This window comes from Peromyscus leucopus, chromosome 11 (assembly GCF_004664715.2).
Source record: "Peromyscus leucopus breed LL Stock chromosome 11, UCI_PerLeu_2.1, whole genome shotgun sequence".
In the NCBI taxonomy this organism is placed as follows: domain Eukaryota; kingdom Metazoa; phylum Chordata; class Mammalia; order Rodentia; family Cricetidae; genus Peromyscus; species Peromyscus leucopus.
This window is the reverse complement of record NC_051072.1, coordinates 23,762,639-23,780,054: the sequence shown is the minus strand read 5'-3', so window position 1 is coordinate 23,780,054 and position 17,416 is coordinate 23,762,639. Positions and strand designations below refer to the sequence as shown.

Genomic DNA, 17,416 nt, shown 5'->3' with positions numbered 1-17,416 from the left:
GAAACTAGTATAAATTTAGAATTTATAAATCACTAGGAGCTCTTTCTACCATGTACATGTATCTCTATCCATATGCTTAAGGATACTAAAAAGTATCCCAGGGATAACTAATATGTGAAATAATAATGATGGGTGAGGGGTAAAGTAAATACATTGCTGAACTGTAACCCGGTCCTCTGGAGGTGCAGGTAAGATTGTGAATTGAAAGTTTTGCTTGGACTATATAGTAAGACCTTGTCTCAGATAACGAACCCTCTGAAATAGTATTTCAGTTATGTTTTCAAATGCTTTATACTTATGAGGTATTAGAGGGCATAAGTCAGTGACAAGGCTATTTTGTAATTAAGGAAGGCGTACTTCAAGGTATTCTAAAGAAAATCACTGATTAGATAAGGAGCTAAAGATAAGGCATGGGCTGTTCTTGAAGAGGACCCAAGTTTGGTTCCCAGCACCCACGTCAGGCAGTTCACGAGAGCCGGTAACTCCAGGTCCATGGTGTTTTCAGGCCCCCAAAGGCACCTGTAAACATGTGCACATGTACGCGCGCGCGTGCGCGCGCGCACACACACACACACACACACACAGAGTAAAATTTAAAATGGTTCTTACCATTCTGAACATGGAGCCTGATGCCCAACACCATTTCAGATCTCACCAGCGGCTCCTGTTGTGCAGACTTTTTGCTGTTTGTTCTGTCTCCACTTTACGAAGATGACTATGTGGCTGGGGCAGCTTAACTGAAGCAAGTTTTTAAAGGAGGATATCACTAAAACCCAGACTGTGGCATTCAGAACACGTGATCTGTCTTCAGTAGATCAATTTCCAGGGATGAAAGAAAACCTAATGCTTAACCTTTTAAAGAATCATTGAATGCAACAAGCGGACCATTGTGAGGAGACTGATCAAAATAAACTGGGAATGGGGGCAGAAGTCTGTAATCCCAGCATTTAGCAGGCAAAGACTGAGGAGGGTCAAGAGTTCAAGGTCAGCTGGAGCTAAGGGCTGTCTTGAGGCTCGCATGAGATACATAATGAGCTTTTGAGTCCAAACCAAACAGTTGAAAACACAGGAAATAGGTAGACTTCAATCCTATCCCTTCATTCCGGGCTTAGAGTTAATGCCGAATCTCTATCTTTTATATATACTGAAGTGTTTATAAAATTTAAAATTTATAAAATAGTCTTGAGTTCTGCTCCAAAATTATCTTCACATGAGGGAATAGTTGAGATCACACTAGTGAGGCCGGCCAGAAGTTAGACTGTTGAAACTGGATGATGAGGCTATATGTATATACTTTACACTGTCCATCATTTAAAAACAAGAATTAGAACCATAATGGTACTTTGATTAAAAAAAAAAAAAATCCGCAAACCTGGGTGATTTAGAACCACCAGCCTGGCATTCAAATGGAAAAGGTTAAACCTGGTATAAGTTATTCACACTGTCTTTAAACCATGGAAATAGACGTGTAAGCCGATCCAGTCTGTACTTAGTGTTATGTGTCATCAGCCACATCAAATATTTTATAAATGTCATTATTCTTGAGCACATTAAAGTTAACAAGCCTGTATTTAACACTTTTCAGAATGCATTATGATCATGTTTTGACAAGCACATAAAGCAGATAGGCAGATGGGGGTTGAGGCTGAAATCTTATTTTATCTGACCCAAACGGCAACCCAAAATGGATGCGTTCTAAATTTAAAGATCGCAGAAAAAAGGGATACAATTTCGCTCAAGTTCTCGTTTTTATAAAAATGTATTTTATTTTAAAATGAGTCTATAAAAGTAGAAATCACATACAAAAATACAGATTACTGCGACATGTTGGCAAAATAGCTCCCAGCTGGACTTGAGTAAGGAAGAACAGGAACGGCATGTCTGGGGCAGCTGGAGGCCAGAGTCCAGCCAGAGCCCACCGTCAGCCCATCACTAATCTGTAAACAAGAGTTTCAAGTCGTAGTTAGCACTTTAACTACTCGGGAACTGTAGCATGATCATTCCGGTGTTACACTTGTTAAACTGCTCTTTAGGTCTGAGCAGCTAGATAAAGGCACTTCATATTATTGTAACAGTAAATTTTTTTGATGAAAGTTAATAGAAATGTATTGTGGCTCTGTCGTAGTCAAAAGAGGTAACTGCATTGATTTTTTTTTTTCATTTTCTAAGAAACACAATTTGATCTTTTTGCTTCTATCAGATGTTAAAAAATGCATCTGTTATCAAAAGGTTTAATGCCCAGTGAGTCTTAAAAACTTAGGTGAAGTGCACGTGGTGCCGGCCGCTCGGAAGCTGCCCACGCCCCTGCTTCTCGTGCACTTCGATGGAGAGGAACCAGCGGTTCTACCTAAGGAACTTTAGATCCAGTAACCTAATGGGCAGTTTCAAGCCATTGTTGTAAAAGACCACTTAAAAGAGTTTCAAGTCCTTGATTGCAGAGTAATATAAAAATAACTGCACCACTAAAGGAAGAAACAGCAAACAAGATCAGCTCAGAATTCTATCCGACTTCTCAAGAATGCTGATTAGAATAATACCATACTTCTAAAAACAAAGCAAGTAATTTTAAAAGCTAAACAACCCACATAACATACATTGATTATAAAGTTAAAAAAGCACAATTAGATTTCCTCACCTAATTTAGGATTCTGGGAACATAGCATATAGTACCTAAAAACATCAAAGACTACTTCATATTAACCTGACTTTGGGAAACGGCCCTTTGAGGCTTCAAATCCAATTCTATCCTTCGGGTTTGTGTCTCTGTTTCTCATTTAGAGTTCAAGGTACACTATGCAGGACTATGTTTCTATTAAACTAACTTCACACCTGCACCAAAGCTGAAATGTGTCAATTCCCAGAAGATTGCCTCAAACGCTACCAGCTCGTGAGTCTTTCCATTTAGCTCACCACAAATAGCTTATTGTTCTTCAATATCAAGTTTTATAAAATACTGAATAATTAAATAGATAAAAAGTTATGACAAACACCATGAAAACTGTTAGCCAGGGGTAACTTTAAAAATGTGATTCTAAATAGACTTAATCTGAAGGGCACTTGGAAGAGTTGGCTCAAATTTTGCTTTAAAAAGCTATTTTGAAATAACAGGTGCACCTAAAATTTCCAAAGACCTGACACATGGCCTCTGAGGGCAGAGCACTGACGGAATTGTCTCTATATTCTTGAGAAAGCAACACTTCCTAGTTCTCCCTTGCAAATGGCTCCCTAACATACACGCATAATGAAGGCTAAGGTAAAACCAAGAGGGAAGGTAACCAAGGTCTCCAGCAACTGGATTTGCTGCCCGTGCTCCTCATTGCGGAGGAGGAGGAGGAGACACCACCCTGCAGCAAGCACTTCATACACAACTGGGCTTTTGCAGCGTCAGTCGGCACTTGATACCCCAAATCTCCGGGTTCTTTGTGCTGTCCATAGTTGGCCTCGCAATGGTGGTGAAATAGGCACAGTTAATCTGCAGATGAGGAAGGGCTTCTCTCAACAGCTGAAGGGTACCATCCGGCACGATTCCAAAGACCTGCAGCGTTTTTAGTGTGGGAATTTCTCCGAGTTCACTGGAAAAGGAAGAGAAGATGTCAGGATATATGGCAATTATTAGACTAGTTATTATAACCCATTGCTTATAATCAGCCTAAAAACATAATCTATAATAAATGATTAGAGGAAGTAACACAGGGAGATAAAAGCTGGGAAACAAAGCAGTCTAACCCATGTAGGTACAAGCCCGTGTGTCTGTCTTATTCCATGAGGCTCCTGTGGAACTATGAAGTTTATTACTATTTTTAATCGGACTGAATTTGCCTCCTTTCTCCATTCTTGATCTATACAGACCTCTGGAAGGGTTACTGTGATTTGAGCTAGTGAGCTAGTAAATGAGGAATGGTAAATGTTTCACTGTGGTGTCAACTGGAACCTCCCCAAGATCCATACAATGGAGGAATCTGGCCATGACCTTTATTTGAACTAGGCTCTCTCAACAGAAGATATCAGCAGCATTGATGGCTTCTTAGTAATGATGCAGCATCAACAAACCTTACTGCAGCAGAACCCACCAGTGACTTCCTCAAGGTATTTTTCACGTGGGACTATATAGGTCACAGATGAAAAAAAATGGGGTACCAATTCACAGCAGAAAAGGACCTCTTCTCTATATATTAATCTTACTGACAGGGCAGACCTTTTTGTATGTCTTTCATGTTAGGTGACAGACAGTTGTGTTAACAGTGAGATCTGGGGTCACACAAAATTGACCCTGCTTTATCCAAAGAAAACACTGTGTGGTTTTGGTACTGACTCTTAACATTGGTTTGTATGCCCAGCTTCATCTTTCCGACCTGTGTTTGCTTAAGGTTGGGACACAGTGCAAAGTCTCAGGAAGGGGAACATTTATTTTGGAAATTCAGCAAAACCCCCTGGAGATCAGTGTGCACAGCAGTGACCTTATGTTGTCACAGTCAATACTTATTCAAAGCAAGTTTGTACTGTCACATGGCTGCCAATGTCTCAGACTTCCAGCACATTCCATGCAGCATCCATGACATCCTTCTGAAGGCTCAATCTGCTCCAGAACTACTGATGCCTTCTGAATGGTTCTAGAAACCAGATGGTTTATTAGATCTAAGGACCATCTGTGCTGAACAGGCTCCATGTATCTTCCCATTACCCCTCTCAATGTATGAATGGTACAGGTAAACACCACAATATTTAGTGTGTGTTGTGGAATACAAAACAAACAGCAAATAAAAACACTATCTAAAAAGTGTCTTTGTTTCTAAGGGGCAGTGCGATCAGGAGGTCATAAGAGATCAACATGAACGTTAAGAGGGACACATTGCATCTTGAACTTCTGGAATGCAGAAACAAATACAAAGGCTGTGCACTTAGACCAGGCTATCCCCATCAACACCAAAGATGACGACAATCCTTAGGACAATGCCTATGTGTAGCATGAATCTTAAAGGTCTTATTGTTTCTTATTTACTAAGACTGTTTAGAATTTCGTCTACACCTCTGTGAAATCAGCATTTGAGAACAGGGTCATACTTGGGAGAACTCAGGTTCTGGGCCATTCAGGCAGCCAAGCTGTGAGTCACCTGTAATGGATAATATCTAAAAGAAGAACTGGGTGGGCGTAAGAAAAAGAAGAGTGATGGCAGATGGCAGAGGAGGAAGCGTTTGTGCGGCAGCACGAGGAGAACGTCGGTGAGGAAGGCTATCACGTGGTGCTCGGCATCCCACGCGAGAAGGGAGCTGTAGAAGGTGGGACAAGACGCAACAACAAAACCCTCCACCTCTTGTGTGTGCAGGCCACAAGGCAGAAAACCAAGTCACAAGCAGCTCTGACTTCACAGGGGAAGAGAAAAGGGAACCGTTTACAAGCCGTCCTTTACTTTGTGTAAGATAATAAAAGAATGGCTTTTAAGGCTCTTTGTCCAAGTTTAATAAAAGGCATTCATCACACAAGAGGCTGAGGCGGGATCATAGGCCAGCCTGGGGATAAATACTGAGACTCGATCTCAACAACAATAAAAAAAGAGGTTTTCTTCTTACCTCATCTATACAATCCTGTTTCCCTTTAAATACATAATGCCTTACCCAATGACCTTCCAACTCTCTTACTTTCCCACTTCTGAGATAAGGCATCAACTATTTTGCTACGTAGATGGCTGTTCTGTGGACAGTACCCTTGAGACACACTGCAATTTCTATTAAGAACTTCAAATGCATCAGTTGCCAGAATGACTAATCTTATGAAAAGGACACCAGTGAATTCATCTTAGAGCATCTACAACACACACCACTAGTATTTACATAATTCTCAAAGAAACATCCTGATGTTCAAGGACAACATCTCATTCCACGCTGCTGCTCTGATGGGAGACAAAAGCCTTGGGTGGTCTTCTTCCTTTAAAGATCAGAGTTTGACAAGTAAACTCTGCTGAGGCCCACGCTCTTCCCCGCCGATCCACGTGAGGACTACTATGCAGGTAAACCACGATTCCACTGGATAAATGTGAGGGAAGACAGCCTTCCCCTTGCCTCTGCTAGAGGAAAGCAAGCATTTAAGTACTGCTTAGCTGCTTTTCTCAGTGAAGGAACAAACCCAAGACTCACAGATTTGCTTGAGAAAAGAAACCAGAAAAGAATATTCTCCCTTCCTAGGAGGTGCCCAGGCAGATGTGAAGCCCAGATGGCATGGATGAATGACAGAAACCTTTTTGTGTGGACACTGGAAGTTCCTAGGTGTTCTGGATGCTACACAACACAAGCAGGGATTTGTATCAGGGTTCCATGCAATGAATTTGAGAGACACCCAAGAAAAATCAGAATCCTTTTTAGGTAGTGTTTTTCCAAACAGCATACTACTAGCTAAGGCTCATGAGACTAGTTAAAATGATTAATTCAGTCATATAATTACCAGACTTCCCAATTTTATTGAACTCTCTACAGATCATTTATTATTGAAATTGATCTAATCTATATTAAAGAATAAATTTAAAAAAAATTAACCATGTTTTGGTAGGAAGAATTATTGCTGACATTCTGATAGCAACATAAATAACGTAACAGTCTTACTCAAGCAAGTCTTACTCATGACCATGCTGCAGTAAAAAGAAGGGTACTTGACCATGTGTAAGATACTGACCTCTCGTGGTTTTCAATGAAACAGCTATGCATTTACATTTGGTATAAGGAAGACTATTACAGCCCTTTGAAATGAAATAAGCAATGCCCGGAGATACGAGACTTAGTTTTCATGGACCTACATAATATACCCTCTGTTCAGATAGCGTCAGACTCTCATACACATGTGCCAGTTCTTCACTTTCCTTGACTATCTGGGACTCTAATCACTAAGACTATAGAACTTTTCCTGTAAGTCCAGACACAAGCTTTAAGAATGAACAGGAGCCGGGCGGTGGTGGCGCACGCCTTTAATCCCAGCACTCGGGAGGCAGAGGCAGGCGGATCTCTGTGAGTTCGAGGCCAGCCTGGACTACCAAGTGAGTTCCAGGAAAGGCGCAAAGCTACACAGAGAAACCCTGTCTCAAAAAACCAAAAAAAAAAAAAAAAAGAATGAACAGAAAACATTTGAAACGATCCCACTCACATTGGGTCTGCCTCCCAGGCTCACAGTGAGTTCCTTAGAGGTGAAAGCTTCCTTTTGTAGGTCCTTCACAGATACTAGGACAGCATTCTAACACAGTGATGCTGACAGTTAAATAATAAATGTTAATGAGCTCAGCCAGTCCAGCTTTGCCAGACGAACATTTTGTGAACTATTTTGATATTCCTTCCTAGACATTTTTGTAGCACATTAATATTAAGGGTCACATTATGAACATTCATTACTAATGATGGCTTTTACTAGCAAGTATTAGTCCCTGTTTCCCACTAGCATAAACACAAAACATACTTACAGTAGAGTTTCAGGTATGATATCATAGCACCGGCTGAGCGAGAGGTGTTGGAGGTAGTTGAGTTGAAAAAATTCTGGAAAGCAGTCGTTCTTTAGCATGATGCTGTCACTGTAACAGGAAGGAAGGAAGATTCAAAACCACTCGTGGACTCAGAGTACTACTGCGCAATCCCTTCATTAGCTCCTTTCCCACGTCAAAAACGGCCAACAGATTCCGAATTTTGATCTAAAACAAACAGTACCTTAAGTCGAGACGGACAAGGTTGGGGCACCGTTTAATTATGGTACAAAGATCTAGGAAAAAGAAAACAAATGTGATGGTCACCGTCACCGTCACCGTTAAATACGGAGGCAGGAAAGGGTATCTGCGTTCGCCGCTGTTCTTCAACAGCACACCGGAAGCTGGCAGCAAGGCAGCTAGACAAGTTCTTCAGGTGGAAAGCTCCCTGCCGAGAGAAAATCCAGGCGAGCACCCAGGAGTCTACTGTAACTGTTACAGGAGCTGTGGGAACCCCTAGGTAACAACTGTTTCTGTAGCAGTAGTAACAGGCTGGAAAAAGAAAGGGCAATCCCAATTCATGATAGCCAACAAATCCAAATGCCAGTACATACAGGCAAATAATAATATTCTATGAAGATGGCTCTTCAACTTAGGGGAATCATGAACTATTTATTCAAAAAACTGTTGTACCATAACTGTAAACATGAGTTTCCAGCTCATCTTACAACCCAGTAAATTCCATATATGTTGAAGTTTTAAATGCATTTTTTAAGGAATTATTTGCAGAATCTTGGGTTAGGTAATGAGTGTATTAAAACACATAATCTACAAAAAAAAAAATCTTAAAATTCTACCATTTATGCCAGGCATGCTTGCGCACACTTGTCATCTCAGGACTAGCAGAGGCTGAAGAATTGTTGAAAACTAGAGACCAGTCTGGTGTACACAGCTAGTTCTAGGCCAGCCAGGGCTAGACAGTGACCCCCTGCCTCACAAATAAAAACCTAGCCAAAAAGATCTGCATGTGAAGAGCATTTAGAGAAGTACCAGAAAATGGTGTGTATTCAACATAAGTTAAGCAGATTAATAGTCTTATGTAAGAAAAGGATAAACAATAAATCAAGAGCATCAACATACTTGTAAAACAGATACGGAGCAAGAAATGCTTAAGTAAATAGCTTCTTGGGCTGGAGAGAGGCTCAGGGGTTAAAGCTGTCAAGCCTGACAACTCGAGTTTGATCATCCCTGGAACCCACACGGTAGAAGAAGCAGGAGCCCAGCAAGTGCTCTGATCCCCACACATTTGCCCAAGCACACTCCTTCCCCGGAGCCTCCACTTTCCAAAAGAAATCAATGTAAAACAAATGCCAGGAAGTGTTTTGCATGAAAAAACAAAATACACGTAGATACACAGTGCACTGCTGTAATCTTAATCTGGTCAAACACACACACACACACACACACACACACACACACACTCATTAATTAGAGCTAAGGAAAACGGCTTGAAGGAAACACTGTGCACTGTTAATTGCCGCTAGCCAGTACTAACATTAGACACTGCAGAATTTGAAGAGAATGACATGAACTGAGCTACTTAAAGCAGAAAAAACAATGTTCCTTATTTAAAATTGATGAACTCCAGTGAACGTTTGAATGTTTTCTCTCATAGCTGTACCAGTGGCCACATACTTCCCCCTCTACTTTACAGTTTCAAATGCCAGTGACTGGTGGAAAGTCAGACCTGCCATGGCTCCACTCCCCCACATTCCACTGGCTTCTTCCTTCTGTGCTGGCCAACCCACCTTTGCCACCTTCTCAAGAGTACAATAACTCTCATCCAAGGCCTTTAGCCTTGTGGTCCTGTTCCAGAATGTTCTCCCACAAACCTCTGTGTATTTTCTTGTCTAAATAAGAGGTCCTCTCTTTGATCACTGCATCTAGTTCCAGAATGTTCTTCCAAAAACTTCTATGTATTTATCTCTCATGCCATCAGAGGTCCTCTCTGACCCTTCTAGTCTACCTATCCACCCTACTTCATCTTCCTCCTTATATAGTTTCCTTTCTTTATATTTTATTTATTCTTCTCTCAGACGTCCCAACTGCAGTTTCCCCTCCCTCCACTCCTCAGCCCTCCCCCACCTCCCCACGCCCTCAGATCCACTCCTCCTCCTCATCTTTTCAATTCCATTCATACCATTTAGGAAGTCTGCTCACCATGGATCTGTCTGGCTTTGTGCATTTTTATCTTATCTTGATTTCTCTACTTAGGATGTGAAGTGTTTAAAGGGAAAACGTTGAAGTGCTGCGTAGGGAGAGTGACAGGAAATCAAGACATGGCCGCGGCTCTTTACTCTGTTTCTTTGCTGAAGACAGTCATTTGCAATGGTGGTTGTTCAAATGTGATTTCTTATACAGGGAATGGACTTAAACCTCTGGCCATTCATGAAGATCACTATATTTCTTATGGTCTAACGCATCTTACTTATTATTAAGCCCCAGAGAAGGAGTTTCCAAATACTACTTCAACGTTAAGAAGCATTTCAAGATGTTTGGTTCACATCTCTTTAAGCATAATAAAAACTTCAGTAAGAAATTACCAGCTGGACGGCGGTGGTGGCACACGCCTTTAATCCCAGCACTCGGGAGGCAGAGGCAGGCAGATCTTTGTGACTTCGAGGCCAGCCTGGTCTACAGAGTGAGATCCAGGAAAGGCACAAACCCTGTCTCAAAAAACCAAAAAAAAAAAAAAAAAAGAAAGAAAAAGAAAAAAGAAATTACCTACACCCAGGTGAGCCAACAACACCCTTGGGACACCAGACAGGGTTGATTTGAGCACCTAAATTAATTTGACTTTGTGCAGCCTGGACTGAATATTAGCTGGAGACTGAGCTATGAAGCTGTTAAAAAAAATCCTTTTTGCGACCACTTGTGTGTACAAATTAAGACTCTCAGTGTCATACACACAATATAAAGCTCAGCTATGTGTTAGGCTTTAATCAGTACCACAGCTGCTACCTACCCGACTTCAAATGCCTGTGTTCATCAACTCTGCTTTTAGACTGAATCGAATAGTAGAAGTTGTAAATATGAGCCTATTAGCTGGGTTCTAGCAGGAATTTTCAGTCTCAACTGCTGACATTTTGGACCAGATGACTCCCGAGTTAATTTTTTTTTGTGCTCTTCAGCAGCATTTCTGGCTTCTAACCACTAGATGGCAGCAGAATCCCTGTGCTGAGACAACCAAAACACTGTCTAGTTCTCCCAAAGCTGTTCTTAGTTGAAAACAACTTCTCACAGTCTTCCTTTTGTACCCCTGGGGTTTGACTCCGGGATCCCATTTGGACACTCAGATCCAAGGATGCTGAAGTCACTCGACATCCTCTTGTCTGCTTACTTATAGCACCTAAAAAGTGTGTAGTCGTTACACTGAACTGATGAGCGTCTTTTCTAAGAAGTTATTACATGTTCAATACAGATGCATTTCTTTTCCTGAATAGTTTTGATCCCTTAATGGTTGAATTTGGATGCGGAACCCATGGATACAGAGGGCTGACTCTAGTGCATTTGCCTGCTTTTTTACATCAGGGTTCTCCAGAGTAATTTTGTTTATTAAAAGTAGTTCTGGGATTGGGGAGATGTAAAGTGTTTTTTTACAAGGGCTTGAGTTTGATCTGTGGCACCCTTGTAAGAACACTGGGTGGGAGAGCATTCACCTGTAGCCTCAGGATGGGGCAGGCAGACACAGGAGGACCCCGTGGGGCTTGTTTGCCAATTAATGAGAGAACCTATCTCAAAAAAATAAGGTAGGAGGGCAGGAAAGATGGATCTGTGGTTAAGAGTACTTGTTGCTCTTGCAGAGGACCCGAGTTTGGGTCCCAGCATCCACAGGCAACTAAGAGCTGTAACTCTAATTCCAGGAGGTCTGCTGCCCTTTCCGACTCTGTGGGCACTGAATACATGTGTGGTACAGGTACGAATACAGGCAAAACACCCATACACATAAAATAAAAAACAAAAATACATAAATCTTTTTTTTTTTTTAAAGGTGGGGAAGTACTGATGAAGTCACTCAGTGTTGACTTCTGGCCTCCAAGTACAAGTGCATGCACATGTGCATGTACACACACCAGACACACACACACACACACACACACACACACACACACACACACTCAAGTTGCTTTAAAAGATTTTCTGTCTAGATCCTGGACTCACAGCGTGATGCCAGCTCAGGAGCTATTTACCTTTTACCCAACTCTTCCGATGAGCCATCCCTCTGTTGAGGACAGAAACAGCATGTGTACTGGACTAATGAGACAGATAAGCAGCCGAAACTTCACAGGCATACCATAAAGCAAATCGATTACAGCCCCAGCGGCCCTGGCCTCGAAGCTCTAACCTGTTTTCTGGAGGTTCTTTCGGTAGCCACTGAGGTTGAGCTGGCTGATGGTCGCTGATAGATGTGCCACAGCTGCTTGCACGTGTTTTTCTGTAAACTCAAAGCACCAGGAGAGATTCAGCTCATCCAGTCTGCATGAGAAAGGGTGGTAAGGAAAACGTGAACCTGTCAGAAGGACTAGGGGGACTTAATGCGGCACACGCCAAAGATATAAACAACCACGTCCTTTACAACTTCATGCACAGACCACAGACCTGTTCTGTGTCGTTCATTTGAAACTGCATTTTCTAAACACCTATGTGCCTGCACCTTACGCAGCGATTAGAGCAAAGGTCGGAGCAAATACCATCTCCTTTTGGGGCTGCAGGTTGAACATTGTAGCCTGTATGTTTCTTTCTCATACCACCTAAGTTGTCGTCAAAGCACCCGACAGCTATCAACTCAAATGTTTTATAAAACCCACGGACTGACTACTAATGGAAGAGACAAAGATGCTACAAAAATCCCTTTCATCCAATTCTCCCTGCGAGGAGAGCCAATGAGTTTCAAAGTCAACATCTACCTCCCCCACTCTGTATCTCTGCTGACTGAATGCAGTGCTACATAGTCTGTCTGCCTTGTAATATTCTGATCCAAAGGCAACTTGCCTTTGAGAGATCATTAACACAGATACAAATGGTATACCAGAAAGACAGAGACAGTTAATGCAAAGAACATATATGCATGGTATGTTGTGTTTGCCATATACCATGACTCCTCTTGCTTAGCCGTCCATGGGATCACCCATATTACATATGGTTAGTTAGATATAACACAACCACAGTGATAAAAACACATTCCTCCACTTCCCTTTAGCAACAGCAGAGAAAAGAGATCCCTATTCTCCAAGTATCCTTCCCTTACAAACAGACTTGGAGGTTAGCCTGAACGTTTTTGTGGAAGACACCACATTGCCTGAGTCAAGAACGTGGCATCGCTCCAAAGTCCATCCTGATACCCAGATGCGAAGCTTAACCGTGTTGGATACAGCTCCGATCTTCCCTACCTGCAACAGCTGCTTAGCAGCGTGGCCACGGCGGATTCAGAAAATCCAGAGCACCCACAAAGGTTCAGTCGCAGCAAGTTTTCATTTTGTGCGAGAGTGCTAGAAAATAGAAAAATGTCAGAAGAATAAATTGCATCAATGGTTGTGTGTGTGTGTGGGGGGGGGAGTGGGGAGTAGGCAAATACAATTTAATTAAGCACACAAGCTTTTGAGTCAGAAGAGGGCTTAAAATCTCTATTTCACTATCTCTTGACACAGCAGAGTGATTTGCTTCCATTACTGAAGTGCAAACTGGCAAGGACAGTATCTTTTTGGTAGGGCTAGAAACAAGGTTAAATGATATAATAATGTACTGAAGGATTTGCAAAAAACTTGCAGGGTAAATGCACAAGAAACACCAATGAATGAATGTACGTTTTAAGTTCAAAGGCTTGCCTTCCCCTGATTAGGGAACCTCGATGACGAAGAGCCATTGTTTTGGAGTTAAGTCTTGGTTTGATACCGATTAACTGTGTAATCTTGGACAAGCTAGTCAGCCTCTCTCTGCCTCAGCTTTCACAGAAAGGGGGAAGGGCAAGAGCTTGCTATCAGAATTACTTTTAACTTAGTAAATGCCACAATGTGCTACCTCTCTTGTTCCATTCTTTCTATCAGGCTTCATTTGATCTCACCTGAATGATGAGATGGCCTAACTCGGTGGCCTACCTCCTGTGTCTGAATAACCCCATGTGGTGCCTAGCAAATTAATCAAATACGTCTCAATCTGACATGGCTCTTCCGTTTTCAGAACCACGGTGCACCATGATTCCTGGCCTCTTTGCAAACTACCAGTCTCCACAGAAGGCCATTATAATGTAGCCATGATTCTCCTCGTCTCCCTGATTGCCATGCTCCAGCAACGACCAGCTACTTAGGAGTCCAGAAGGGCAGCAGCTTTACTGAGGCTGCTTCAAATGCCCTATCATTTCTGAGATCTCCTACCTGAATATCGCTAATGGCCAGCCTACGAGTCACTAACTACTCTGAGAAGGCTGTCCTCCTTGACTTCAATTAGGCCGCCCTGTATGTTGCTACATAGCCACCAATGCATCTAATGAACACCCTGCTCTGTCATTATCTGTCTCACCCATGAATGAGGCACAGACCACACCACACACTGTTCATTCTATTATCTATCACGCCTAGAGGAGGGGCTGGCAGGTGGTCAGTATTCAAACTTCGGCTGTCTCGATTATTCTGGACAGCCCTGAATATTCGGTATGTCCTTCTGGGCATGTATATAAGGACACCAGAGTCACACAAGAAACACTGACATACATAGCAACTGTCTTTGTGATACAGTTCAGGTGCCACTCACTTGACAATGGGATCCGAAAGTTGCAGGCCTTCCAGGCTTAGATTCTGCAGCTTGGAGCACTCAGACAGAATCCCGTGGAGGTTTGACACATTTATCACTGAGTTCGACAGGTCCATGTGCTGTACGCGGAAAGAGCTGAATATGGAGGAGAGAAAAGAGGCCCTGTAAGGTGGATGACCATTCGGATCCAATCGGACCCCTTCCTGTCCCCACATGAGCAGGCAATCACAAATGAGACTAAACACACATTTTAAATACTCAATAAAGATCTGGTCATAAAACAAATTGCTTCTAGCTAATTCCCATCCTCATTCATGTTTAAAACTCAAGGTTTTCCAAGTGTAGACGTTGCTGCCAACATGGTCCCAGTCAGAAAATTAGTAGGTGGATAGCACAAGAATGAGCTGGGTCCACATGCCCAGGGAGTGAGGGAAGCCTGTGGTGACTCCTGGTTGCTGGCGGGGCCGAGTGGATGAGCAACAGTGTTTCCTAAGGCAGGGAGGACAGTAGAGGAACCGGTTTTAATGGGAGGCCATGTTTACTTTTAGATATGCTAACACTGGAGGACTCAGAAGAAGTTCGGGTGTGGAAGCTTTCAGGTCATTAGAACTAAGAACTGTGAAGAGGACCAGGCTAGTGTAAGGGTTTGAGGATCCTGAGCATCATGTGGGTGCACAGGACACAGCTCGTCTGAGAGCAGCATGTGGAGGAGGAGGAGGACAAATCCTGTGTGAACATAAGGAGAGGCTGAGGAGGAAGAGCAGTGGGGGGGAATAAAAGCAGCAGGGAGAGGAATGGACAGCGGGAAGAAGGGGGAGGTACTAGAATGGAGACATGCTCTACTGTCTTTAGCTTGCTTTGCTCGTCCGTATCTAGCTATTCTTCTTAGGCATCAGATAGCACGAAACCTTAGTATTCCATAATTTGCAGCACCAGAGAAGTATTTTTTTTCAAAACAGTCTACAAAACAAAAGAAGAAGGCATTTTTTTCAGGTTGCGAATCTGTCCGTGATAGGACAGAAAGCCCATGATGCAAGTATGAAAATACTCCCCCCACTTTGTTATGGATGGGCAGTGGGGATGGAAGCAGCAGGCTTGCATTCTCTGACTGACGTGACCCTGATCCAGCTCTGGCCCTTGAGATTCACAGCCCTACCTGCTGAGCACTCCTACCGGGTGGCTAAATGCGCACTGTTCTCCTTTTGGAGAATGGGATGAACCCAGGTTCTTGTATGTGCTAGACAAGTAGTCTGCCACTGAGTCACACCCTCAGATGCCCGACGCAAACACCTCTGACCCTAGGGAAAGCCCACCAGTAGCTCTTAAACCCATGCTATGCTTCAAGCCAGAGGCCACATGGCACAATATGCAACTGACAGCCCATACTACAGATGGCCTGTCACAGGCTTAAATCTCAACCACGAAAACATGCTGTATAAGCTGTTTTCACCTCAACGTTCAGTCATTTCTCTTTTACCTGAAACTTTCACCCAATGGTTGCTCCATAAACGATCGCGGGCAGCGGAAGGCGATCACCCCTCGAGAAAGTAGGCGGACAGTCACATCGGGGTGCAGATTTTTACCTGCGAGGTCGAGGGACTGCCAGAGAGACTCATCGAGCCTAAAACAGAGAAGGTGCTTGATTTGGTAAACTGGTCACAGCGAATTCTGGGGACCCATAAAAGTCACTATAACATGGAAGCTATGGCCACCAAATCTCCTTAGTGCAAATCTGAAGAGCTTCTTCCAAGTTGACGATGAAATACTAAACATTTCTTGATTACAGTATCAATAAGCTTCCATCTTTCTCTTTCTGGTTTATCAATCTCAATCTAGATTATCAAATGCTAAAACTAGAACTGCAAATAACTTAGAATTGGAGAATAAAATCCTATCATTAAGTGTAATATGACGTGTTTAAAAATCACTTAAAAATGCTTATTACTAGTTGAGTAAGTTCCAAACTTCCTAAACAATCCTGCTCTCCAAACTGTTAAGTGTTGATGGGTTGCCATGGTCACCAAGTTCCATGAAAATATAGACAAATGAAAAAAAGTTGGTATTGTTTTATGAGACACATCGATCACACAGCTAGGAAAAAGTCACAGACTGGCTCTGTTCCATATTCATGTGGACAAGTGTGTGTGTGTGTGTGTGTGTGTGTGTGTGTGTGTGTGTGTACACATATTTATATTAATGTTAAAGGAAAGAGGTAAATACTACATTCTATGTCTAACCTATATTCTAACCTAAAAGGGAGGTTCCAAAACTGGACTGAGCTTCAAGCCGTGTTTCTTCTTAAGCACATGCCGTGTGTGTGTGTGTGTGTGTGTGTGTGTGTGTGTGTGTGTGTGTGTGCGCGCGCGCGCGCCCTCCGAGGACAGCTGGAGTTAGACATCTGTGAGCCTGAAGTGGGTGCTGGGAAATGAACTCAGGCCTACTAGGAAGGCAACAAGCCCTCTGACTGCTGAGCCACCTCTTTAGCCCCTACAATAAGAGTTTTAACATCCACGGTTGAATTCAACTAAGAAAGCAAGAGGAAACGTGAAGCGCACACACGAGGGAACATTCTAAATGACTTAGTGCACTAGAAATTTCTCTTTCAGACATATTTGAAATAAACACTTCATTGGCCCGTTTTGAAATAATCTTACTACAAAAAATTTGCTAGTATCTGATTTGACTATTGAAAGGTAGACTATAGACAGGATATCCTTAAGAAAGCGGCATGCTTTGTATCTTTTTCTTGTCCACACTGAAATCTACTTCAAAAAAAAAAAAAAAAATGAGAGCAGATCATTCTTGATTATCTCAGATCTCAATGTCACTCCTTTCAAAGAAGGAAACAATAGCTGGCTTGGTATTCTAGAACAACCCAGGACAAGTCTTGAGGCATTCACTTTGCCCCAAATAACACAGTGTTAACATGGAAAGGGGAAGATGAATTCAGCAGCCACCCAAATCCTAAGCCAACTGTAACTAGTAATGGTTAAGGCTAGGGAGCTAACAAGACCTTAGTCTTATTTTAAGGTTCACTTCACAAAGCACTGTCTGGACTCTGTAGTTTCTTCACCTCATAAACTGGAGTAATACAAAATTGTCACTTCAGCCCGCGTGGGAGATTAAATTTCCATGTCAGTTACTATTCTAGCACAATGGAGATGATTACTGAA

The 17,416-nt window shown here is 42.5% G+C and overlaps 1 protein-coding gene across 2 annotated transcripts in view; it reads right to left on the bottom strand.

The window, feature by feature from the left end:
• Positions 1-1,740: 1,740 nt before the first annotated feature.
• Positions 1,741-17,416, bottom strand: part of Skp2 (S-phase kinase associated protein 2) — a 28,886-nt gene continuing 13,210 nt past the window's right edge. Inside the window, exons 1-8 of one of the 2 annotated variants that reach the window (XM_028875616.2) lie at positions 15,721-15,754; positions 15,152-15,203; positions 14,244-14,378; positions 12,887-12,985; positions 11,842-11,972; positions 7,681-7,732; positions 7,440-7,547; positions 1,741-3,572 (exon numbers count right to left, since the gene is read on the bottom strand). In XM_028875616.2, the coding sequence (XP_028731449.1) occupies positions 3,359-3,572; positions 7,440-7,547; positions 7,681-7,732; positions 11,842-11,972; positions 12,887-12,985; positions 14,244-14,359 (720 nt within the window). In that variant the 5' untranslated portion in view covers positions 14,360-14,378; positions 15,152-15,203; positions 15,721-15,754 and the 3' untranslated portion in view covers positions 1,741-3,358. Of the gene's footprint in view, positions 3,573-7,439; positions 7,548-7,680; positions 7,733-11,841; positions 11,973-12,886; positions 12,986-14,243; positions 14,379-15,151; positions 15,204-15,720; positions 15,865-17,416 lie in introns of those variants that run through there. The other variant, XM_028875615.2, reaches the window with a different exon arrangement.